This window comes from Achroia grisella, unplaced genomic scaffold, assembly GCF_030625045.1.
Source record: "Achroia grisella isolate CSIRO2021 unplaced genomic scaffold, CSIRO_AGI_Agris_v1 utg152, whole genome shotgun sequence".
In the NCBI taxonomy this organism is placed as follows: domain Eukaryota; kingdom Metazoa; phylum Arthropoda; class Insecta; order Lepidoptera; family Pyralidae; genus Achroia; species Achroia grisella.
In genome coordinates, this window is record NW_026712648.1 from 312,130 (window position 1) to 339,680 (window position 27,551).

The window sequence follows — 27,551 nt, forward strand, 5'->3', positions numbered from 1 at the left end:
TGCAACGCTCAAGTATTTTTGAACGAGGGACGTGTTACAATAATGTGACAGTTGTGGAAATCTCGCCGATTGTTCGTTAATAATAGCTGAAATCCTGAGGTGTGGCCATTGTCACAATATTTTGAGTGTACGGTACCGTATCAGGATGTTGATGTACAATGGGAGTATCAAAGGGTTAAGACTCCCGGGGCCAAGCCAGACGTTAGCAAAGGAAACGCCTTCTGAGTATTATTATATGTCGCATTTTTATATTTACAGTATTATAACTATAATTTGTTTGGTGTCCTGTGGATTATTTTATTTAAATAATTGAGGGAACAAAATTAGTCTAAATTTATATTAATACAGAACTAATAAAAAATAAATTCTGTTTTTAAATTAATATAAATTTAGTAACAATTGTTGTTCACTGTTATTTTAAAACCCACCTAATAATTGGTCCTATAAAGCAAAATTATTTATCCTTTAGACTGGTTATTTTTCTTAAATTTATACACCATTTACTAACTACCATCCACCAATTAATACTTAATAGAAATCCATTTATCCTAATAAGATTGCAAGATATTATATTTTAGCTCAGACTATAATAGTTACTAATCATCAATCATAATTATGAAGTATTTAATTCTACCAAGCCAGGCAAATGTTGTCAATAATCCGAGTGTTGAGTAATTTTAATGATTGTCTCTAATGAATTATTGTGAAACAAGCTCACTGCAGATCATTTATCGGCGCCAGCCATTGACTCGGTCTTCCTTTGCCCTTATTTCGTTTGTGCCCAAATAATTCTATATACAAAATTCCGAATATGAACATTAATACGGAATATATAAGGTTGAAATTCGTCGGTGAAATCTGAAGCAAAGTTATAAAATAGGTCTGCATAGGAATTCAAATCTTATTACATGGAGAAGTAGGTATTGTTTCAGTTGATTAACGGAAATGCCGCGGGCGACTCAGCGAGCTAGTGATGGGACACTTACACAGTGTTTCGTTAGCAGTTATTAACTTAGAGTAAATTAATTGGCACTTTACTGAGCATTATGTTGTCGCGTTTAGTTATGATATAATTTATGTCTATGTTAACCACAGGACTTTATATTTTCCTATGTTTGAACGTTAAAAATTTAAATTAAAGAACAAAGTCAGTGACAATATAAAGAGAGATTATACACAACTTCTCTAAATATTAAAAAAGTTTAAAAATTTTGACAATATCAATGGACTGGAGTAGGATTTAGAGTAGTAATTTAAAGGATTAGCGCCATATTCATAGTATTTTAAAATTTGAACCTTTTCTTTTCTTGAATATGTACAGTACGCATGAAATCCATAGATATTACCTATATTCATAGTCGGTAAAACTGACTTGTTTTATTTTTATCCATATTGAATTATGAAATATTGTTTAAAACTTCAACAATGGACATTAAATTTAAAAATAAAGCAGTAGGAATAATCAAAAAGAAGTAGTAACATGATATAGAAGTATGTAAAGGAATTAGGAATACTAAAAAGTAATTTAAACGGTAATTTTCTTTTATAATCGTTATGAAGGTACATGACCAACACTACGCCCGTGCTACCGCGTAGAGGGTTTGAGCAGTGTTAATAGCAGGCAGTTAGGGAGCTTTGTAGTACGTGTGAAGTGAGCACTAGTACACACGGCCCCGACCTTCGAACACCAGTCAATCGTGAACCCTTCCCTTATGCTTAAACAGTATGAAAGACAGTAAGGCGAGACTGTCAAAAGCTCAAGGTTTTCTGGTCATCTAAGAAAATCGTATGAAACAAAACCCGTTTATGAAGAGCTCCCCTGTTTCATAATAGTAATGTGGTCACATTTAATGTTAGTATGAGAGCCGTTGTGTGTGAGGTCTCGCGAAATTTGTCGGTATTCCGTTGCGAGCACACCCGGAGGTCATAGTAGTACAATCTTGACGATGATGCGTTACGCCGACCTGATTTTTGTAATACAACGATAGGCTATAAGATATATAAATTAAGGTATTATTGACAAAATATTATTGCAGCAACCATGAAATTTAACGTAGTAAGGTAACTCGACAATATTTCTCCAATTTACTACATATTTGAAACATAAAAAGATGATGTAGAATCTGAGCTCAAAATAAAATTAAATTGTATCAAGGGAACCTTTGAAAACCATACTTAGACTTCGTAAAATTTATCTTTTATTTGACTGTGTAATAGTTGACTAGAAACAAGTTGGAAGTAATTTTACTCAGTGCATTAAATCGATGACTTAATATGTAGGTATATAGAACAGAACAAAATATAATATATTATTATAATGAAATAATTTATTTTAAATATTTAATTTCGGAATTAATATGATAATATAATCTATCTCCCTAACTCTATTGACAATGATCTCTATTATTATTTAATTTAATTAAAAGTAGAAATTACAAGTTTAAGTGTAATTCAGTGTAAATACAAACTACCACGTAGCAGAAAATATAAATATATTATACAACCATAACCAAATCAACCATAATACTAGCACAGATAAAAGAATATTACATTTTACATAATATAACATTTTGGTACTTAGAAAGTACTAATGAATAGGAGGAACAAATTTGAACTTTAATACTACCACATTGATACCATTCTATTTATTAAGATATAAGTGTGTAAAATATATCTATAGAAATACAAATATCCTTCCGCATTATTATTTATAGACTATAGCTATGTAAGTACAAGTTAATAAAGACCCTCTTCCCCACCACCGCGCCGCCTTGCCGCCCCCGAGACAAGCTCCAATCGCTGACATTCCGACGGCTTAATTAAGAAATAGACCGAATCAATTAACAGATAATTGAGTGCCAATGTCGTCCTCTTCCATTTACTTAATTCATTACAACACTTCATTTCTCGACGCGCGTTTATCGCTGATCAACCGCGCGGGTGCCGCGCGGTCGTAGCGTGACGAGAACGATGCGACTATGCTTGCTATATTGCGAGTTCGCGTTAATTAATCTATTTGTAGCGGAGAGCTTTGTATCGTCTCAGGTGCTGGGCCCTCATTAAACGTCGCTGGATTGCCTCACTTTTGCACTTAATAAGAAAATAGCGATTTCATACGGAGTTGGAATGAAGCGATTTCATTTGAGATGGTGGTACACATGGCTCAAATCGATTGTTTTTTATTAATCGAACTAGATTAAAATTATACATATTAAAGTGAGTATCGAAGCACCATTTTTTAAATAAGTTATAATATAGCAGATGACTTTTGTTATTGTTAGGAGAAAAAAGTTGTACGCTATATGAAATACTACTATACGCAATTATACTAAACTTACAATAGTACCTACTAAGTGATTTCGATTCGATTATTTCAAATAAGTCAACCAACTGACTGAATAATACAGATTTTTAATTATTAAAGTTTTTATTACTGTATATATTTATTATTATTAAACTATTTGTTATAAGTATGTACATATATGTATTTGATTATTTAGTCAGCAAAAATCCCACATGGATAAAGTCTCCTCCAAAGATGTCCATTTGTGCTATGTTTTACGCTACTAAAGTATTGTTTTAGCCAGGTACTCGTTGAATATCATATAAATAAATAGATAAGGGTAAAAAAGGTATTTACAAAATGTAGGTTACAGGGTTATCACTCGGTGTAGTCCGAGAGACACTCGCGGGATTGTCAGCGTGCCGGTTTGGAAAGTTAATTAACAATGAGCCCGCCGCCCCGCGCGCCCTCGCCCGCTCAATGCTTCGAGCCCACCGCGCCCGCTTCCTACCCGCTCGCTCGAGGCGCTTCCGCTCCGCTCGTCTACTGTGCACCGCTTACTACATAGGGTTAGCAACTTATTGAATTAAACAATATATTATGTAAAAACTAAAATTCTTATGTAATAAAAATTATATTTGTCATTTTAATTATTTCTTTTTGCTATAGGCACTACGGTTTCTCATTCGAAAATCTGATTCGAAAATTGGGTTTTGTACTCGTTGAATTGAGTACTATATTATGTAAATTAAATAATAAATATATAAAATTTTATTACTATAACTGTTATTTTAGAAAATTATAAGTATTTTAATTATTTCTTTGCTAAACTACTATTCCTAAATAAATATTTAAGATCGAAATTCCTCGGCTCCGCATGGATATACTGGTACAGTAATACAACTCATATAATTTATACATGTACCTAAACGTTTCGGAAAAAATATTAAAATAAAACAGTGAAAACTTTAATAAAAGTACAGAAGAAGGGAATAGCAGGGAAATAAAGAGACAAATGCAGCGACTGCGCTTTCTAAGTTTTTATAAGTCATGCTAAGAAAATATTTAAATCGATAGCGTCAGCCCTGATAAGGTTACATTAAAAAAGTAACGGCCTCTTACAATATTTTATGATGTTTAAAAAGCTTATGATGACAATCTCGTCGTTTGAAGAACCCTTAATTAAATTTAAATTAAAAGATGCCTCATACACAAAATTTTGTGCTCAAAAGTGCTCTACTACTACGTACTCGGATTGCCTGAATATATCGTACGCTTAATAATAGACAGTATTATTTAATTAAATGAATTAGATCTTTTGGAAAATAGACATTAAAGTTAAAATTATTAAGTCTTTTTTTCTTAAGTTTCTAATTATATATGCAATTTCATTTCATCATATATGTAGGTATATATGGTTATTAGGTTTACTTTATTCTTTAAAAAGAAACTTTCCCGCTTCTATGAGGATTAAAGCAGGAAGTAGTTACTTCCTTTTTTTCCATTTTGGGGAAGGTTTTAAACATAGTTTCACGATGAGTGTAAAGCAAATAGTTGATGCATTTAAATTAAATCGAATAATTGCAAAGTACGGCGTCTATTGCAATTTCTTTAGATTACGTACTGTGTCTATAGTTGAAGGTAAAAACTGATTCTAGTCCCCTGGCATTAATGATTTCGTAAACCTTACTCGCTGCTACAAAAGCCAGCACTTCATTCCCGTATTGTCCACAAATACCCGCTAAATGCTAATCCCGGAACGCTTACCTCACAACAAACGTCCGTATTTCACCCCCGCGATTCTCGTTCTAATGGGATTTTTAAAGAAAGAATTGTGAGAAAATTAAGCCATCTTGGGTTAAAAAGTCCAAAATAGGAGTCTGTCGGGTGGTACAAGGGGCCGAGGGGCGGGATTGTGGGGTGAGGTATAGATTTTTCGGGGTGCGTTACGTTAAGGGGCTGCGAAAACAAGTGTTTAGACGCGAGAGCTCCCACAAACAAAATAGACGAAATTCGAGGCTCGATACTGGTCAGATTACTTTAGTTAACAAATTAAATATTATATTGAGTCGTTTGATGAATTACTTTAAATAAATGTATAATATAACAATGTTATAGGTATGACCTCGCATATTTCGACCATTACGATATAGGTAGTATAAACTACAATGAAAACGCAGTTTAGTTTTATTAAGAGTTTTTATTCATATTCGTGATGAAAACAAGAAACAGAACTGAATTGTAGGATAGGAGGAAAAGCCGTAGAAAAGTTATGGAATTATACAAATGATTGGTGTAATCCCGTTATAGCCCAATCATAGCCTTGATTTTAAAAAATATGTAGAATATATATTATATAATACAAGTTAATATTAGTCAAGTGAAATTAGTAGCAAAAGATAACTCAATAAATTAATTAGTAATTGTAAACCTAAAACATTAATGTAATTGTGTGTATGTGTATGTAACAGACGAAACATCTATACAGAGAACAATAAATAGGTTGATAGATAAATCACTAAAAACTCTTAATACGTAAGAACATATAGACGGAAAAAATAATTCAATTATACATAATATTCGTATGAAACTGCGTTATCTATTTTATTCTGTAAAAGGCAGGTATTAAGTTAAAATTAAATATCTACATAATTATCAATATACAATATACAAATACATACAAATCAAAATATAGAACTGTTAAAACAAATATGTATATACACAATTGTAATTAAATAACTGGAAGTATTATAATCATTAATAGTACAAATATAAATACATAGAATACCATAAAGTTAATAAAATTTCCATAATAGGATGATCGGGCGGTGCTAAATAACTCATTGTAAATAAGGGCCCAATTTCTATGCAGCCCCCGGGGGTATTAACATAATCGTTCGAACAGTGTGCGCGAGAGGAATGAAATATACGAGATATTGTATGTTAAATAGAGATACCAATACCCGTTATTTGGCAACGGCTGAAATACGGCCAAAGTTAGGTTTTATTGGGTTTTGTCAAAAATAATAGGATCGTACGGTAGGGATAGAGGTTCAAGTAAAATATACGGAATCCGCTTTTACTTTAATTTGGTCAAATATTCTTAATATAGAAAACAGCCTAGTGATATAACTTACGTGACATTACTATTTTTAATATCATAATATTGATTCACTATCATTGTGGAATTTGTTTGAGATTATTCCATGTGCTTCATTTTCAACTCGGCAATCATTCAGTACCTACTCTATACCTAGTTCTCCGCGAGAAATATCGCGCCAGGTCGAGTGTCCTTTATTATTGTAGTCACGCAAAAGATCTAAAATGCACCGTAAACGTGAGCAGATAAAGCTTCAAATGAAAGCACTTCGTGGTAGTTCCGTTTTCAGGCTAATTAGAGGTGGGAAAGATTTTTGTGAGTAACTGAATATGAGCCTAAACTCTTCGCGTTAGGATGTAAATTAAAATAGTTTTGTGTCTAGTGTTTGTTTATTTGCAACTAGAGCAAAAAGTCTGTTTGTGCTACTTTAATATTCAGTTTTCTAGATTTTATATCAGGTAAGTACAATTATGTGCTTACCTAATTTCAAATCTAATCGTAATCTGTGACGATGCTTACCGATGACTACAAACTAGGCATTATAATTATTTGTAATTACCTACAGTGCTAGGTACTTTACCCCTTAAATTAAACTTTAGCGATATATAATTGATAAACGGAAGAATTTTATTATTAAAGAGATCATTCTGTATTTATACCTACTTTATTGTTATTGCACACATATTCAAAGTACATATTCAAGTAGTAAATGATAAAAGAAAATAAATATTAATATGATATCAGAGATCATACCACAACATATTAGCTAAATTCCCGGGAATCACAAGAATAACAGATAGGCACTTGAATTCGAAACCTCATGTTTCGAACACTTCAATAATGACATAAATATATATAATTCGATAGTGTTTCTATGACCGTTTCTATTGCAATAACATATACCTACAGAAAAAGTAACAATACTTCCTTCCTTTTTTTGTACTCGCAAGTTTATAAGAACAATAACTTCAAATTGTTTTTGTATATAGGTGCTTTGAGATCCAGCTAGTATAGTTTTTTGTTAGTTCAAATTATAAAAAGGTCACTGGCCTGTATAGAAGCGCCAGCCTTTGTAAGGTTTGCAAACGAATGACGTAAGATTATTACTTACAAAATGCCACCTCTACGTAGGTTAGTAGTATCTTTTGAAATCATTATTACCTGCTAATGATTTCGTCTGGCACCTCACTTTTAGTAGTCGCCTCGAAACCTATATAGTTCGCTAATAGTATCTACCTACACACATAAATTTCTGTTGCAAGATCTTATACGGGGAACACTCTATAGTATATTTTCCTTATTGTGGAGAAATTCTATGCTCTATGGAAACATTGACCTCGAAATAATTAATATTAATATTTACTCGGATTCTCTGAATTCTAAGAAACATAAGAAATCTTACACACAGTAAAAAAAATACTGGATTCTCATTTATCTGGAATCTGGAATCACTTTCTCATTTAAACAAGATGATATTTACAATTATAATTTTAACAGGCAGCAATATCAAACCTACCTACATGAATTAGACTATTTATTTATATTTACACACACACTTACACACTGCCTTACTTCCGATGGTAGAATGTCCGACTCCTCGTACGGTACAAACACTAGTATTCATGACTATTGTTTGTATCGGTGTGAATGCATGTATTAAAACAAAACTGTACCCAATATATGTATCAATGGTTCAGTACCCACAACTCAACTTTGCGTAGCTTGGGACTAGATAGCGCAGTGTGAGTATTTTTTTAATGGATGATAATGAAATTTTTCTCGCCTGCGCTAATAAGAAGGTGGTGAAGGATGATAGGATGAGTATGAGGTTAGTTCAGTTAGTCCATCTTGACGAATGTATCAGGAATTAACCTCAATGGTTTCCAGGGGAGACCGCGTGGAAGTCTATCTAACTTGACAAATTGTTAGCAATGGGGTTACTATACCCAATTACTAACAATCCCTTCCCCCCTGCGCTGTGTGAGTTCTTATGGATGATATATGGAATTAAGCACCCGCCTGCGCTAATGGGGCACCAGTGGTGGATGATAGGATGAGCATGAGATCAGGTCAGTTAGTCAATCAAGATAAATTAATGTTTCAACATTAATTTAAGTAAATGATTCATCATTTACGATGGTTTCCAGGGAGAACTACGTGAAGGTTATTCTGACATGGTACATTGCTAGCAATGGGGTTACTATTCCCAATTACTACCAATTCCTCTCCTCCTGCTCTGTTTGAGTTGTCCTGAGAAATGTATTATTATTAATATATATATATAAAGTCAGACAAACATATTCTGGTTCTAATATGGTATAGTGAGACGCACTCGGGTGAGCATGCTAGTAGTGTGAAAGTAGCTATAAGCGCGGCGGTGATGCCTTTGTGCGGAGGTGTCGAGGCGCGCTCACTCCGCACCCTCACACCTCCTCCCCCTCAGCACCGCGCACCCCCACACACACCCGATCGTCACATTCACTCCCATATAAAAAGTATAACAATATACAGAGATTACTACGTTTCCTAAACTTGATAAGTATTTTTGGATTATGTTGGAATAATAAAAAAAGATATGTGCATTTAACTAACTTATTTTATTATTATTTCTTATGTATGGATGTCTATAAGGTTTTTATAATATGGGCCATGTAGCCTAAATTAAATAAATAAATATCTGTATTAGCTATATACGCTGGTAGGGCAAACTGGGGTGCCAATGAAAGATTAGTATGAGGATAAAGTCAGGTCAATTATAGTCTGTTTTTTAATCCCGGATTTTAATTTGACATTTTATTTTATTTTATTTCATTTAATTAGAGTCATAGCATTAGTAAGAAATTAATATAAATTACTCATTTTTATAGACTACTCAGAAACGTTATTTGTGTGTTTATTTAAAGCGCATTAACACAAAATTATTAAAGTACAGATAGATAATAATGTATAAGTATGAGGTTGTTGTATAAAAATATTTTTTAAATGAAACATGGAGAAACATGAAATATTCGCACTAATATACCACTAATTTCGTTAAGGATAAATTAATTTTTTTGCAGTAAATTTACAGCAGTATCTTCTTGGAAAGATAACGCAATAATCTTTTCTATTCTGTTTCTTAGCTGAGGATATGTCACTGCATGCATTATATCTTCTTTCCTCATTGTGAAGCATAAATTATAGAAGATTGATAAGCTATCGTGTTAAGATTTAACCTTAATGATATAGAGATTATTGTTTATTAATAGAATATCTAACAGTACAGTTTAATTAACTTATAGAATACTATATACTACAATACCCAGCTATATCCCAGCGAAAGTTAAAACTGTCAAAATTAAAAAAAAATTAACACACTCACATATACCTACCTACCATTCAATATTGATGTTCACTATAAAACTAATAAAACAAATTGCTCAATTATTATCATTTTTTGTATTTTTATACATACATTAACGAAGTTTTTATACGGATGCCTAACGTTTTTGAAAATATTCTATCATATATATTTATCGAGGATAATGTAGAACTATAATGGTAAAAACTTATCAGACCGGTCCAATAGTTTTGCAAACAAGCTGATGTTAAGCGATAACTGCCGCCTATAGACAAAAATAGTACTACAGACATCATTTCATCATCGTCATCATCATCAGCTTTCAGTCCACTGCTAGACATAAGCCTCTCCCAAGGCACGCTACTGGGCACGATCTTCATCTGATACCCGTGAATTCCATTACAAAGAGTGAGATGTCATACCTCTTATTCAGTAACTTCACTGCTAAATTGCACCTTACAACCAAAACACAGCTTACAAATCAAACAACTTGGCGGCTGAAATTGGTTAGACTAGGGTTCCTTAGTCGTTTTTTTATAGACTGCCTATGGTAATTGCTATCTGCAAGTGCAGTGACTTCACTAGCGTAAAATTTATCATGATGTCGTTTAAGTATATACATATACCTATACATATTTTCTCTTTCTTATTCAAAATTAATATTATAAACATAGAGAAGGGAACTGCTAATAATGTGGACTTATGACCCCATACCTAGCAATTTACCATGCTAGGTTGACATTCACGCGATTCGTCCTGGAAATCATAGTAATAAATTCCTGGTGAATTTGTCACGATAGGCCAACTGATTTGATCTTAACACCATCCTATTATCCTCCACTGGTGCTTGCCAGCTTATACCGTTAGTACAGGTGGATGCACCATTCCATTATAAAACAATATTACAAATAAAAAGTTAGGTAACTTTCACGCCTTACCGGCTATACATCAAGAAATTATGGTTGCAGTTTATCCCAAGAAAACATGATTTCGCAAAAGAAATTGTAGGCTTAAAGCCAGCATAATCTTATAGTATTTAATATTATATAGGTACGCGAAAATTTCTAAGTATGGATGTTTGTTACTCTTTCACGCAAAAACGACTAAACAGATTTTGATGAAACTTTACAGTAATATAGCTATACATCAGAATAACATATAGGCTATAAATTTAGTGCGGATGAAACCACGGGTACGGCTAGTATAATATAAAACTAATGTTAATCCGTGAACATGTATTAGCTTTCGTGTAGCGGCAGCTAGAAGTCGCAGCAGTGGTAGGTAATGCCCACCGCGCGAACATGTCGACACACCGCACTATACTCGGCGAGGTATTGCACACGCTGCAAAACATAAGCAGTAGCGATTTGTACCATTTTTTATATAGACATTTCTTGGACAACAATTGACAACGAAAGGGAACTAGTAGGATTAGAAAACAATAGGTATCTTGTAGCAAATTTTGTACCGATATTGATGCCACGAAACCACTTGTCGCTGTGACAAATATTATGCATAGTAGTGTAATTTAAACCACTGCTATTTTAGGTTTGATGCAAAATTTGGATTATAATCCAAATTATATGTCATAAGTCGCTATACTATGCGAGAAATGTGTAAATGTGGCTATTAATGGATGTGTACAAATTCCTATCCGGGTAGACCCGATAGGAATTTGTTTCTTAATCTAAAAACAGTAATGATTAAATTATTAATGAAATGAAAAAAAGCGAGTTGTATTTTGTTTGTTGTATTAATAATTACACTGCTACCAATTATATTTTTGAAAAAATTGCACGGAGCTCTATCACCAAAGAGGATAATGAAGAGAATTCACTGATAGGTACCATAATGAAGGCCACAACGCTCTGTCAAGATTGTACGACTAAATAAAATAAAAAAAGAAGAACTTGCCGTTAAAATTGATTTTTATATAAAACTACAACAAATTAACAGGACACTTAAACTTCGGTTCCATATATCTTTTCGCTTATAACTTGGGACAAAACATAACAAACTGGTTCTACAGCGGAGGGTTAACTGCATACACACAGAGTGGTACACGCAAATTCATTGTATACGTGCCGAGTGTGCATGTGTGCCGAGCGGTCGCGAATACCAATAACCGACAACCCTTTCGGCTAAAGTCCCTTATCCACAGCGAAGACATAAGTTACTTTAATAGCTTTTCAGTAATTACAACATTTAGTTTAAATATCATAATTCGACGCTGTATTGGGACATAAATAATATTTTATTAGTTTCAAACTACAAAACTCAGTTTCAATAATTAATATGATCCATAAATTACATTGGATTAGATTAACTAAGAATACTTTACTTATTGTTATCAGGATTTAATTATGTACTAAAAATATTAAATTGTCTCAAAATTTTTAATTCAAAAAGTACAGATCATATTACCTACTTAAAATTTCTATAACAAATAAATAAATTGAGGTGTCTGTTTGTACTTTTAAAGTAACAGTTTTTACTAAATGCATATAAAAGTATATGCGGTACTTGTATTATAAAATTTTTGTGTTTTTTTTGTTTTACTAACCAAAAGTTAAAGCAAAGCTACGAGTATTTAGGCCCTATTTTGACGGGACTGTCACTCACAGAACTAATGTTATAGGGAGTAACTTTGGCTACTTTTGTTTTAGGAATTTATTTTAAGAAATAGTTAATTTCAGCTAGTTTAATATATTTGTTGGTTACGAAGCTATACTAAGCCGGTCCATGGATGGAGTACCTAACAGGGGTCCACGGGCACGCTAATAACCCTGCTAATGTGCTTGTCTAATTTGTTGTCGGCCGGGACTGATCGATACCGTACCCTGACACACATACCATACTCTAGCTGCTTAGACAAATACCGAATACTGAATCTTACTCCTAAAACACCACTATTTCCATTAATCTGACTATTTACACTCCTAAATATTCTATGTTTACATACCACAAATGTCTTCTTAATAACATACTACTACAAATAATATTATGAACAGGTAGAGTTTGGTGTTCAGATTTTGAAACCTATAGTAAGTGCATTTATATGAAAGAAATCTATCTAGATGGAAAAAGATAGTTTCTATTCTGTAGTATTTCTGATTGCATAATAAATTTTTTTGAAGTAATTAAAAAAAAATTATTACTTTACTATAGGTATATAGACTATTTAAACAGCAACAAACAGATAAGAATGCGGAATGCTTCTACCAATTTTCTATTAATTATTAATTACTCTGTATGTAAATGACAATAAAATAAGAATTTGTAAAAAAGAAACAATTTCACCGGACATAGCGAAATCTCTGTCTTAGACATAATTTAAAGTCTTTTAAAGGTGCCAATATCATTTGATTACCCACAATTGTAATTTATATGTAATCCAAAGAAATTACTATTTTAATCTTTATGTTTGGAAATTTGTGCACGCCAATCTCAGTAACATAATTTACACGAAACTCAAAACAATATTACAATTTTTATCTCTATATTTGAGCATTTGTGCACGCTAATCTCAGAAACAGCTTAACCAATTTACTTACGCACTAATGTAATTGTGGTAAGTCTCGATTAAAATTGAACGTTTATTTTATTCCAATTGGATTAAATATATGTGGACGAAATCGCAGATCCGGCTAGTTTATTTAATAAATGTTCGAAGTAAAAATAACGGCTAGCTTTTTATGCGTCGTGTTGTCGTATATCCCTTTATTGAACTGACAAAATCTCATTCAATCCTTTATCTCGACCTCATTATTCAGGACAAAGCTTCCATTCTGGTGTAGGTGTGAGCGAGGGTTTCTTAGGGCACTGAATGGCTCACAGCTCTTACAAGATTATTGTGCGAGGTGTCGTAGATTTTGTTGGCGTGCGCGAACTCGATTCGAAACGATTATTCAATTGTAAAGATAAGATCGAGACGTTAGGCAAAGAAATTAGCTTGGTTCAACGTTCACAACATTTTTCTTAGTCAATGCGATTTAGGGTATTTATATATTATAGCTAAACAACATCTTAATACAGAGTTTTAATAGATAAAATACTCTTTTGCCGGTATATACAGTATAAATACCATAGATATCACGCTATCATGTAACACCCGTGATACTTATACGTTATCACTACAAAGGACTAAGATATCATACCTCTTATCCTGTTATTTGACTTCCTTATTATACCATATTGTTACCGAAGATATCGTGCTAGTATTTTGAGATACTATGTTCGTCTCCATAATACTATCTGTCTGTACGTCACAATAAGAACCATACAACTGTAAGAGCAATACACGAACATACGATATAGAATTAGTTTGTATATTTATAATCAAAAACCGTAACCTAATCTGTTTGCAATCAATTTATTTTTTTTACTCTTTCAAAATTATCTAGGCTGTCCATGTTTAATCGGGATTTTAGTAATGTCATTTTACGTACAAAATTCTAAGTTTGTAGCAATATACATATAGATTTTTATGAGCTACGCTCAGTGTTTTGCCTTTGAGCAACATTATATATCTTGGAGCTCCAAATTGCGATGATCATGCGGATTTGGATGTCGAAGAAACTATCTTCTACATCCAAATATACTTTCTATATAGGTACACTAAACTAAAACCCACTACAAATTCAATTTAAATGTTCGACTGTTTTGTAACTTTATGTACCTACATACAGGAATAAATTGATTGAAAAAGAGGATATACTAGTTTATTTGCAAAATAAAGTGGTATATCTTGGTGGTGGTAACTGGTGTATCTGGTTTCTTATTGGACATTTGACGCTCGCACTAAAATAATAAGAAATAGAATCTTGGCTATATACTCGCTTATAAGTGAATTATGACTATGATCATAAGCATTAGCTATATACGAGTATTTTATATATCTATGCCTACATATAATATATAATAAACATATAGGTAACAATTACCTTATTAAATAATTTTAAATAGTCTATGCCTTAGCTGATGGTAACATTCTTTGTCGTTTTATATAGGTATATAGTATTTCATTATAAACTAATGATCAGTTATGTTTATTTAACCAGGAAACAGCGGTAATAATAAATACGCGTACCGAGTGTACTAATGCAAGATGATTCTGTAGGCCCGTTTATACTGATGATTAGTAATGCATATAAATTGACTTAATACGCGCACGCTGTATTATGCGAACTATTTATCTCCCGACATATTGCAAGATACTATTACCTACTCTGTGGACTAACATAGATATTCCAGATACTTAAACGTAACTTCCAAATAATTTTAGAATATTTTGAGTCTATGGGCATAAGCGACGGAATCGGCGAAAGTTGGTTTTTATTATATTCCTCCATCTGGTCTTTTATATACATAAATACTCTAATAATATGACTCTCCTTTATAGCAAATGGAAAAACTTGTTCCCGTCAAAGGCATTTGCCGTCGGTCGGTCGATGAAACGTTGGTTCGTGGAACTGTACGGCAAATCAATGTAAAGCTACAAATAACAGATCAAACATCTACATTACTACCTGAATGAAGTGCTAATGATGAATAGATACTATATTAAGTATTTGATATTAATAACGTTTCTTAATTTTCGACAGAATACAAAAACTGTGTACCTACTGTGTGACGCACGAAATAAAATTAAATTAGGCTATATAGTAATAATTTGACTTTACAAATTTGTCTCAGTATACCTAGGTATATTTTTTGTTATATAAATAAAATTTAATGAACTAGAATATTTTATTTATGAAAAATATGCACGCGTAAATTTTCATCGCAAAGTATTTGGGGACCAATGTGGATTTTCAATTAAATGTCTGTTGGAAATATCAAAGTAAATGCTACTTAAAACTGTATTGCAATAATCAACGTTTAAATAGCTTTAAGTCCATAGTTTTATGGATTAAAAAGCATGTACTGGTCATATTAATAGATAGGTTTCTATCGTAGATTTTTATCGATATGTAAATATATTTCCCAATTATAGTATTGTATCGCTTTACAGAGAGACTTCTCTGCGACACTGGTAGAGAGGTCATTCAGGCGTAAAGTCCGGTCTGTATTAAAATATTTCTACATGTGGAAGAATTAATTACAAATATCTACATATAATACTTGTATTAAATTTTTACCTTGACCTGTTATAATGTTTTTACGAGAAAAAGTAATAGCAGAGAAGACTGGTAATGGTAGAGAATGACATTAAACCTAAAGTCCGCCTGATATCTATTCTGTTTATATATGCACAAGAATATATAAATATATATCTGCTTGCAATAACCTTATGCCTAATTTAGTTATAATTTTTAAGGATTATAAAGAGCTGTTCACACATAACAAGCCGGCGTAATCCGAACTGCGCGCGACGGGCGTTGCATCGTGTTGCGGCGAACTCTCTCAAAGCCCACAAAGGCAGCATTGTCTCACAGACTAAAGACGCTAATTATAAAAGTGAAAAAAGCCTAATTAAACGCGCATAATGAACCCTTACCCGCCGCTGCAAAACTACGAGTAGCACGACATAAAAGCTCTTGAAGTTGTTGCCGTAGTAGTTTTGTAAAAATAACTTAATAATTATATTTAGAATTATATTGGAAGTTTAAAAGATAAATTAACTTTATTAGGACCAACTGAATGAATGGAAATAACAAATTGACTAACAAATACTTTTTTCTAGACATTTTTTAATACTGGTCTTCTAATAATTCCGACGAAGAATCTACGATTATGAGAACTAGTCAGTTATTTTAATAGATACGTTTTAGTTAGGTAAATAATAATTATTATAAAAGAAAAATTATTTAATATTTATTCAGATCCTATGATAAAAATAAATTAATAATATAAACAGACCTTGATATAACTGTACCATTTCCTTAATTTACTCACTTTAGTGTCTAGGTTCTACCAAAAAGAATCAGGATATTAAATAACATTAGGTACCTACAAGAAGTAAACAGTTACAATCCAGTATTCGCTATTTGAAAAACAAAGTACTCACCAGGTGGTGGATGCAGGAGGGGTGGACCTGGTAGAAATGCTGCTGCAACCGCTGCCTGGGCATTGAAAGCGGCAGCATACGCTACTCGGCTGGCCACAGACGCCGGCAGTTGGAACTGAGGAGTATATGGAGCTCGAGACTCTCTGCTTTCTGACAAATTTAATACTCTATCGTTATCCCGATTTTCAAAATATCTTTCTCTGGAGTCTCTGCTATCTGATAGACCTAGCAGCTCTTGTATAGCGAAAGGTGACCGCTGAGGAGCCCGCGGCGCGCTCGTGTTAGCGCTCATTGCTTGCATTGTGTCTTCAGGGATTTATAAATAAGATACTTAATGGACAATTTTATTTCGCTTGTCTTATTTTTTCTAGAGGGTATTCCATTGTTCGTTATTTATTATATATTGATATCACAATTTTCAATAGGTTTTATGTACTCAAGTACTTAATCTTATTTTTAATAATTAGTTGTAGTCTTTAATATTAAAAACACACTTCCATAAAAAATCTAAGTAACACTTATTTACTTTTTTTTAAGTAATAATAAATTTTATACTTATTACAGTCATAAAATTAGACCGAAATTATTAGGCCAAAATGTTTAAAATAAAAAAAAGCCGTATTTTTAATTTTCCATGCGGTGGAAAATTGCGGAAAAATCATCTGACAAATTGCAATGTGTAACGTGACACAAGCACTCGCCGCGGCGTCTGGAGCGCTTCTGCCCGCGGCGCCGCCCGTTGCGTTGTAAAAACGAGAAAACCCCCCTTGGAGTACTCGCGAAGCGCTCTGGTTGCCGAATCGACCTAATTCACTTCCCCGCGAGTACACCGCACGACCTTTCTGAACTGAACCGAAGATACAACACTCAGATCTACAACGACGTTACTACGCCCCGTTGCGAGGGGGATACGACGTTCTCGAACTGAACTGTGGGACCCCCAGCCCGCGCAGGCGGAGCCTACTAATAGCCAATACGGATATTTTGTTACCGCACTCTATTGGCCAGATTTCTTCGCGACGGGCACGCCTACACAACATTCTGCCACCTGAAATACGACTGTGGATTGAAAGCGTTAAATTCTAAAGTCAGTCGCGGTGTTGCAGGTTGATTTAATTTTGATTAATTGTAAGAAATGAATAGATCCGCGGTCGAGGGAGACGGCCGCGCGGGCGACTGTACTAATGCGGGGGGCGCGAGTCCAGCGCTTGGCCGGTTTTATACGCGAGCACACACCGCGCCAGGTGGATTGGCGCGTAATTTCGCACTTAGCGCTCAGTGCGCACTGTGCCTTATTGTTTTACCTCCGCCTGTCTCAATGACCCCCTCTTACTCATATTAATTTCGACGTCCGTTTTCTGTATAATGCTTCATTCTTAACTATTGCTCGTATTCAACCTAAAAGTCTGTAGATAATGCCTACCTACTATAAGAATTAATGACAATAAAGAAATAAAATAAAAGAGCCCATCTTTTATTTTATTTCTTACCCATTTAAATCCATTTCTATATATTTTGTAGGTATAATTCAAAAGATGGCGCTGTAGGTGGCGGAATCTATTTTAGGAATTACCCAAAACTACAGAATTAAGTTACTTAAACCATGTAGGTTCTTAAACACCTAATTAAAATATCTGATAAATATTTTCATGTTTTTTTTTTAATATTATATGTACTTAGATCAAAGTCTACGTATAAGAAAGTAGGGTAGTAAATATTATATGACCAATGACTTGTTTGATAAGACTTTTGAAGTTCCTAAACTTAAAAAAATTATGTAATAAACAGTTTATATACCTATCTACTTATTAATATGTAGGTAACATCACTTTCTTATGTAATACATGTTTAGTTTAATGTTCACGTACCTTATTAGATCCACTGTAACTAAGTATGATGGTAGATAGGCGATAGGTCTTACGTTTAAAATAAAACAGAGAGGAGACAGACTAATATTATTTCATACCTTGTCCGAACATTGTTTCATTAACAAATTTATAGCTATATACCTATATCTACATTTAATAATATTTATAGTGTATAAGTTAGATTTACCTAGTTAATTTTTAATTTATTCTCTATATTCTCATATTATACATATCATTAATTTTATTCATTAAATTATATAGTTTTCTGCAGTATTTAGCGAAATATAAAATTAACACAATATTACACTATTTTTAAATATGTACAGATTTGTAACCCCTGCTGGTCTAATAAAATTATTAGGTAGAGAGTAGATATTTAAAAATTAAATAAAGAGACACGACAAATATTCCTTTAAAATAAAGATATTTTACAAATATCATTCAGGTATTTTATTTAATTGATAAATTTTATTGATTTATCGATTAGATTAATCAAAAATTTTAATTTCTCAAAGAGTAAAAATTTAATTCATTTAATAAGTAAAATTTTTACTCTTTGACAAATTTAATAAATGAAAGATTTATAATCTGTTATTTTTGACCGAGAAAGGACCATTACCTGTAGTCAGACAATCTTTATATTAATAATATATTAATATGAATATCAAAGAAAGTTAAATCATTAATCTTCTCTTTAATATATATTGTGCAGATCTACCTAACGTTATTAAACATTGCAAATATCACTGTTACGCTGACGATATACAACTTTATATCTCGTTAAAGCCAACAAAAATTAGAGAAACATTGAAGGCCCTTAATGAGGATTTGGGTAGAATAGCTGATTGGTCTTCTAATAATTGTCTCAAACTTAATCCGTCCAAGTCTAAATTTATGATTCTTGGTAGTAAAAAACAGATTGAAATGATCAAAAATAGCGATCCCGTTGTAAAAATTTTAAATACTTGTTTACAGGAGGTTAGTGAAGCCAGGAATCTGGGTATTGTTTTTGATTGCCAACTCCGTTTTGAGAGCCATATCCGGAATCTTGTAAAGAACTGTTTTTATAAATTGAAAGTTTTATATAAAATAAGAAATTGTGTAAATGAAAAAACGCGCATCACTCTATGCGAATCATTAATTTTATCTAGGCTAAATTATGGAGATTTGGTGTACGGACCTCGATTACTTTACAAAACTCGTCGAATGATTCAACGTGTACAGAATGCATGCTGTAGATTCTGTTTTGATATTCCTCCGCGTACACATGTATCTCCGTTCATAAATAGGGCTTCAATGCTAAATATGGAATCACGTCGAAAATTACACCTTGCAATGCTTATGTTCAACCTTACAAAGCTGAAAAGCCCAGAGTATCTTTACCAAAAGCTAAGGTTTCGCACGTTCCACGACCAATATGGAGATGGTACACCTAGGACTCTGAGGCCACCATTGGCAGCGCACTCACATAAAACAATGGCGTTTAGAGGATGTTTCCGCTATCAAGCGACCAAATGTTGGAATAATATACCCCCTCCAATTAGAAGTATTCCCTCGAAACTTACTTTCAAGCAAAAATTAAAAGATTTGTTGTTGGAGGAACAAAAGTCAAGTTGATTTGTCTTTGTAACCGTTATACATATAATGTACATATATTTCTTCATTTTCCCCAATATTTGATTAGTGGTTTTGGTTGCTTGATAGTGGTAACACTCAACACTCAACACTCAACACTCAACACTCAACACTCAACACTCAACACTCAACACTCAATACTCCTTTTAAACACTTCACACTCTTATGCAATAATTCTATTTTCTCTTTTGTTTTTCATATTTATTTTATTATATGAATTGATAATAATTTCCTATATATTTTATGCCTATATGTTATACCTATTTCTTGTTTTAATATAGTTTTTTTTTCTTTTTTAATATATTAATATTTATGATAATGTAATAGGGCTGATTACAAGCTGTGGTCTTGTTACATGCGTCCTCGTGTATGTCTCTGGGCAGTGCCTGAATATCAGTGGTTTGCTGCTTGTATGCTGCAAACAATACACTGAGGTGCTGCCTTTTTACGTATGGGCTATGCACACACACTACGTTACTCATACCGTTTTTTGTTATCTGTATTGCATTTTATTTTATCTGTATAATTGTTGTGTATTGTATTTTGTTTGACTTCACTAATGTAATGTGTATATCTGTTTTATTTTTGTTCTTATTATTACAGTGCCTTTTGTGTGTGTGTGTGCCTTTAACGTGAATAAAATTTTTATCTATCTATCTATCTATCTAAATCAATTCTAACTAAATTAAACCCAATATTAAACTGTTTTATTTTCTCCTTCAGTCTTATCTAGCACCGGCTTTTGCATGGGTGTATCTACATATTTTACACATAGATACTTATAAATCTTTCTCTTGATTCACTTTATCTATTGCTTAAAACTGCATTAAAGTCCGTTGCGTAGTTTAAAAGATCTAAGGGAGAGACAGAGGAAGCGACTTCGTTTTAAACTATGTAAAAATGAGTGTTAAATTTATTATGATTTATTTACTTTTACATGCATCTATTTGTAATTTCTTACAAGCGGCAATAGACAGGCCAACATCCTCATTCTATAGATAACTGTATAAACAGGAGTTCTACTAAAAAAATAATTAATTAAGTTAGTTTACTTACAGTAACTCTATAATAATGACCAAACTTTTGTAATAAAGAATACAGTCTTGGTTATATTCACAAATTTTTTCTTAGTAAATAGCCAAAATATTTACTACTTGTACAACTAGTTTGCTGTCACTATTTTTTACTAAATACTAATCAATATTATGGTGTTTATTACTAAAGCTTTAAAGTCGCTTTTTTCAGTGCAGATCTACAACTTATACCTAAATAGATTCTACTGTTTATTAAACTAATTGAAATAAGAATTATAAAAATTGATGGTTTCTAAATATATGAAGAACTTTTTCTGTAATTGTAGCTACCTTTTTTGTTGTTTATGGATTTAGATCCCACCCAGTCTAATAATACTAATTACATAATAGATACATTTTTGCACAAAATAGTTGAGCTGAGTATGTTTAGATACATAAAATATGTCAACTAAATTAGTAGAGTTATTTTAAAAATAACCAAACTTCCGTGACTTTCAATAATTAAATATTTGTGCTAAATAAATAGCAAAACCATTTTAGTTACTAATAAGTTACAACAAATTTGTCTTTATTATAATAGTAAAAAAAATATATTTTAATAAAGTTTTGTATTTTTTTTAATTTCAATTAACAGTCACTACTCGCACAAATTTTAATTACAACCCAACAATTGCACTTTATATAAACTTATACAACATTTGTACAACTACGTTACTACGTTACGTTTATACAACTACTTTATATAAACGGCTGAGTAGAAGTGATCAGTGTATGATAAAAGCATCGTAATATCGGCAGCTCTTAAATAATATTATCAAATTAAACATATGTAGGTATAATGTACACAATTGTAAACAAGCGTGAAAATATTTAAAAAAATGTTTACAACCCTACAGTACAGACTAAACTGCAATAGAAAATTGTCAAAAATCCCCACCACTTGCAGGTACCTATTCTAAACAATTAGAAACGAAAAAAGGACATTGGGACATCGTGTGAACCGTCATAACGCGTTGTGAATACCACAAGACGGTAAGGAACTGTCAGGTTGACAATGAGACGCGAGGGTCTGTTTGTTTGAGTGTCCGTTCAATCAAAACATACGATTTGTGTAGTGTAATGCGAAACGCTCGGATCGCGTGTCGCGCTAGCGGTCGGTGTGAATAGGCACTAACAACATATTTTATATGTAGAATAATATTGATACCTTATATTTCAGATTAAATTAATAATTCAAGGTGTGAATAAATTTCACTTTTACTAATATTATAAAGCATTGATTGTAGTTGCATTTAATTTTTGAACACACAAATGTTTTTATTTCAAAAACTAGGTTACTAATTTAAAAAAATTAATACTTTTTTGGAGATATCCACTTTATTCCATTATATACAAAAGACAGAAAGTTTTAAGCCGCCTGGGGAAGCACTGGTCATGTAGTTATAGATATTTAAGTTTCATTAACTGCAAATCAAACTAAATTTGTATGAACAAACTTTCAAATAGAAAAAAGAGATCATCAAAATCTGATTTTATACAAAAAGTCGTAAGATAATAAAAATAAATAAACTGTAATAAAATACATATAGGTACCTAGTCGAATTGATAATCTCTTTCTTTTCTGAAGTAAATTGAAAACAAAAAGTTGTAAACTTTTTTTTATTGTTAGTTACTACTTGTTTATATGGCCTGTATTGGCCTTATAATTATTATGAAAGAAAAAAACAATAAAAACATTTTTGCCTCATTGGTAAACTGTACTAGTATCTAGTTAGTAAGTATCTATGAAATCAATACTACTTCATATATATATATATATATATATATATATATAACTAACTTTATATATACCTATAGCTTAACATTTCATATATTATTCAGGAATATTTTATACAGATCTTTAATATTTCTAGTTTTCTGTTTTCATTTGCATTTAGAAAACAAAGAAAAAATAACAGTATTATTAATATACAGGATATAAGCTCTAATACGCAACGTCGTCTATTTTTAAAAATAAATAATATGTAGAGATAGTGAAAATTCGTGTGTAATATAAACATATAAAAATAAGTAGGTATATTTTGATTATATATATATATGTCATCCCATAGAGGGGTAAATTTTGACACTCTTATTTGCTAGTTTTATTTTCATTACATTCATACACATAACAAACGTTCTGGATTAGGAAAGGAGTAATGCTCCGATGCATACAACTGATAATAGATCTAAAATACTGAACCACATTTTATAATAATTCCAAAAAAAATATTAGGTACCTACTCTCTGAAATATCTACTTAGAAGATTACTACGAGATAAATACCCACTGATTAATATTTTTTTCTCTTTATGAAGAATAAATACCATAGGTAGGTATATAATACACGAAAGATTTTAGAAATACCTACATTGGAGTTTATTACCAGTTGTTTTGACAAAAGTAGCCAATCGAACTGGACGGAACGGATTGTGATATAAAATTTAGATAGATATTAGATAAATTATTTTACCGTGTTAGAATTTTTACATGTGTCCTTCTCTATTTTAGTCTTATCTACATCAGCCGCCAAGCAGCTAGATTTATAAGATGTGCTCCGATTCAAACCTGAGAAAAGGTAATGAAATTATATTGGATAAAACATGACATCATAGTCCTCCGGAATGGAGTGCAATGCATAAGTTCTTTCACTGGCGTCGCATGATAACGTGATGTTTGTAGTATTGTTCATGTATATATGTATATATATATAGGCGACTGTTACTACTTACAATCAGGTGATTAAAAAAGGTGATGTAAAAGTATTTGGATTTATAGTACTTGATCAATCAAAAATATATCTGCAGTTATACAGTTTTTTTATAATTGCTTATCCGTTATTGGATAATATTATGTAATGAGACTGAATGACAAGTCGTCTGACGGACCACCTGATGGTAAGATGTTCTTAATGCGTCACTAAAAAAGAAAGGCTTGCATATAAGAATAATGTCATTCTCATGTACGAGTTTACATCGGCAACAATTACCTACTACTTTTCACTAAAATTGAAATAACTACTAATTTACTACTATTAAAACATAGAAATTTCCAATTACAAAAGAATGAGTGTAAACGACACGACACGCACTAAACTTTATATAGCACAATATTTTTTAAATATCTGAATATTTATAAAGAATTAAAAAGGCAAAGATTGATATCAGATAGCTACCTAATCGTCAGTTTTATCAAAGACAAGAGAATGTCAAATGTAATCCAGATTCTGAAAAATAATAATATACTGGAATCATCAAATAAATGCATACTCATGTCTTTGTCTACATGTTAATACTCATGTTATTACAAAGACCTGTATTACTTGCAGTAAAGCTTAGTGTTAGTTATCTATAGGTATATATTGCTTTAATAATTCCTTCATGACTTTGTAGTATTACATAATTTAAAAAAACAATAATAAATTATTTCAATATTTTATTAAGTACCCCTACTACCCATCCCCGCTTCGCATGTATTATACATATAAACCTTCCTCTTGAATTATTCTATCTATTAAACAAACCGCTTCAAAATCAGTTGCGTAGTTTTAAAGATTTAAGCACAGTGACAGACAACGACAGCGACTTTGTTTTATACTATGTATATATATATTATATAATGATGATGATAATGATTGTTTAACGAGTGATTCCAAAATATTTTTAAATATAAAATAGAGTACTTATAGTATACCTGCAAAATTCGATTCAATTGATTGAAGTTATTCTTCTGCTTTGTGTTTGAAATATAATAAGTAAAATAAAAAGTCCTGTACTTGGACAACTCTACATACAATGTTATACATATCGGTTGATTGAGATACAAGAGGAAGACGACTACCTAATCAGATACCTATATCTACAGGTATATTTCTTGCATAGGTATCTACTAAAGGTGGTAGTGAACTAAAGGGTTCAGACCACAAAGAAACAAGGCTTTACAAAAGTTTCTTAGAATATTAATATGATGAAATTAATTGCTATGACATTTGCTCTCACTTCTTGTAACATTGTCTGTTTTTTAGACAAATGTTTGAAGGTTTGTTAGAACATATGTTTTGGCATAATATGATAGAATGAAGAGAATTTGAAGAAAATATTATATATAAATGTGGCCAAAAAGAGATGGATGGACTGTGATATACGTTAAAAAGGAGCAAGAAACAGAATGAATAACAAGATGACTGCGGACAGGAAAGGATGGTAGAGAAAAACATATTACTCCGACCCCAAATAAATGGGATAAGAAAGAAGCAGATGATGATATGATGTGATAGCCTATGTCCATCCTCGTGATATCTACATAGGTAGATCTTTACATTCAATTTCATTAAAAAAGTAAAAAGTTAACAAACACCTTCTAATGTACACATTAATATTAAAATATGTATATAATCTATATCGAACATGTAAAGTTACATAAAAATCGGATTTAAATTAATTAGGTAGTAGTGGGATTATAAAATAAGTAAAAATTATCTTAACATGTGCCGTATTTTATATTTTCTAAATAAATTCTAAATCTTGAATAGGTACCTATTTACTGAACATCTACAAATATATATAATAATATACATACCTAGCTGATTCGATAGGCGATGTCTTGTGGAATACACAAATTGTCCCCAAATACGCGGCCTGTGAAACGACATTACATTAGTAGTGTTTTTCAATTCAGCGTTATTTGCATAAGAACCAAGTATTAGGAAAACAAAATATAGATATTATTAGTTAATTCGTTTTGAAGTTCCGGCGTGACCAAATAAATAGGGATGCATGATATAAATTAACAAAAATATAAACTAAGAAATCTAAATTATTTATAATAACAAAACCAAAAAATAAGTGTTAACCCTGAATTCAAGGTACACGCGCCACTCTAGGGCCACCACAAATTCACACGACACTACTTTTTATTGAATATCGCGGAGACGACAAGCGAGAGGTGGGGGTTGTGGGGGTGGCCCCCTGGATCCGGGGTGCATAATTGCGCACCCAATGCACCTTTACATCCAACCTATGAACCTGAGAAAACTGAGTTATAGGCATTTTATCGAGGTATCATGGAGAATTATAGACTGAGCAATATATGAATATTATAGTTATATTTTTAATGTATATACTTTAAAATCTAATAATATATATAAACATCTTACACATTACGTTATAGGCAGAGACAAGCAAGAACTGGAGTGTTCATATTTACATACCTTGCAAATTTTTATTGTCATAATTAATTTTAGACAATTCTGGTATGTACATTTTATTAAAGCTTTCTTAAAATACTGATTAAATTCCTTTTGAGTTTCTTGCCAATTCTTCACCATTGAAATAGCAGCCACCAAACTTAACAGTAGACAAAATGACAACTAAAATACTACTTTTTCCTATATAGGCATGATGTCTTATAAAAATTAATTATTTAGAATTTGAATAGGACTTTAATATAATTTTGTATTTTTTTATAATTAATTTATCATGATGATTTTTTACTAATGAGTACTTATAAGTAACTAGTGAGGCTAGTAAATTCATATATATTCTATATATGCAACGTACTATTTAGAGAGAGTTAGGTACTGTTCATTAGTTCAAGAGTAACTCTATATACCTAATGGTGAGGTGTACCTACCAAGTTACTTTCATCTGATTGTTTAAACATAGTAAGTTTTATATATAAATATGTAAGATATGATACTACGAAATAAACAGTGAATGAATTTTTCAAAAGGGTACAAATGTTTAATATACTCATGATACGCTCTCTCTCCTTATGCTAAGCAAATTAAAGCAGTTTTTAAACTTAAACACACCGAATTGATATTTATATCTATCTTTTGGGTCTAAAAACTGCTAAGCACATGACTAATGACTAATGACTAATAATGTTAATATATTGTATATGAATGCTACAAGTAGAGTGTAACTACTTGTAAGTTTTAAAATATTAATATTTCTCAATTATATGCAGTTGTTCCATAGTTCGTTTTCCTTATAAGAAAATTCGAAATAGAGCGTAACATATTATGTAGTATTTTTAGATATAAATGTAACTATTACAATAATATCAAACACACTAATACTATGAATGTGAAAGTATTTCAGTCTGTTTATTAGTTACCTTAAATGGCTGAACAGAACCTAATTAAATTGGGCACGTAGATTATAGCACGAGGACGGACATAAGCTCTATTTGATTTCTAAAAAAGTAGACGATGTCACTGCAATTAGTTATGTGTAAACT

General features: G+C 31.8%; 1 protein-coding gene across 3 annotated transcripts in view; it reads right to left on the reverse strand.

The window, feature by feature from the left end:
* Positions 1-17,184, reverse strand: part of LOC131840889 (visual system homeobox 2-like) — a 90,723-nt gene extending 73,539 nt beyond the window's left edge. For all 3 annotated transcript variants that reach the window (XM_059189087.1, XM_059189086.1, XM_059189084.1), the window contains exon 1: positions 16,733-17,184. In XM_059189087.1, coding sequence (XP_059045070.1) covers positions 16,733-17,033 — 301 coding nt within the window. In that variant the 5' untranslated portion in view covers positions 17,034-17,184. The remainder of the gene's footprint in view (positions 1-16,732) is intronic.
* Between the last annotated feature and the right edge of the window lie 10,367 nt (positions 17,185-27,551).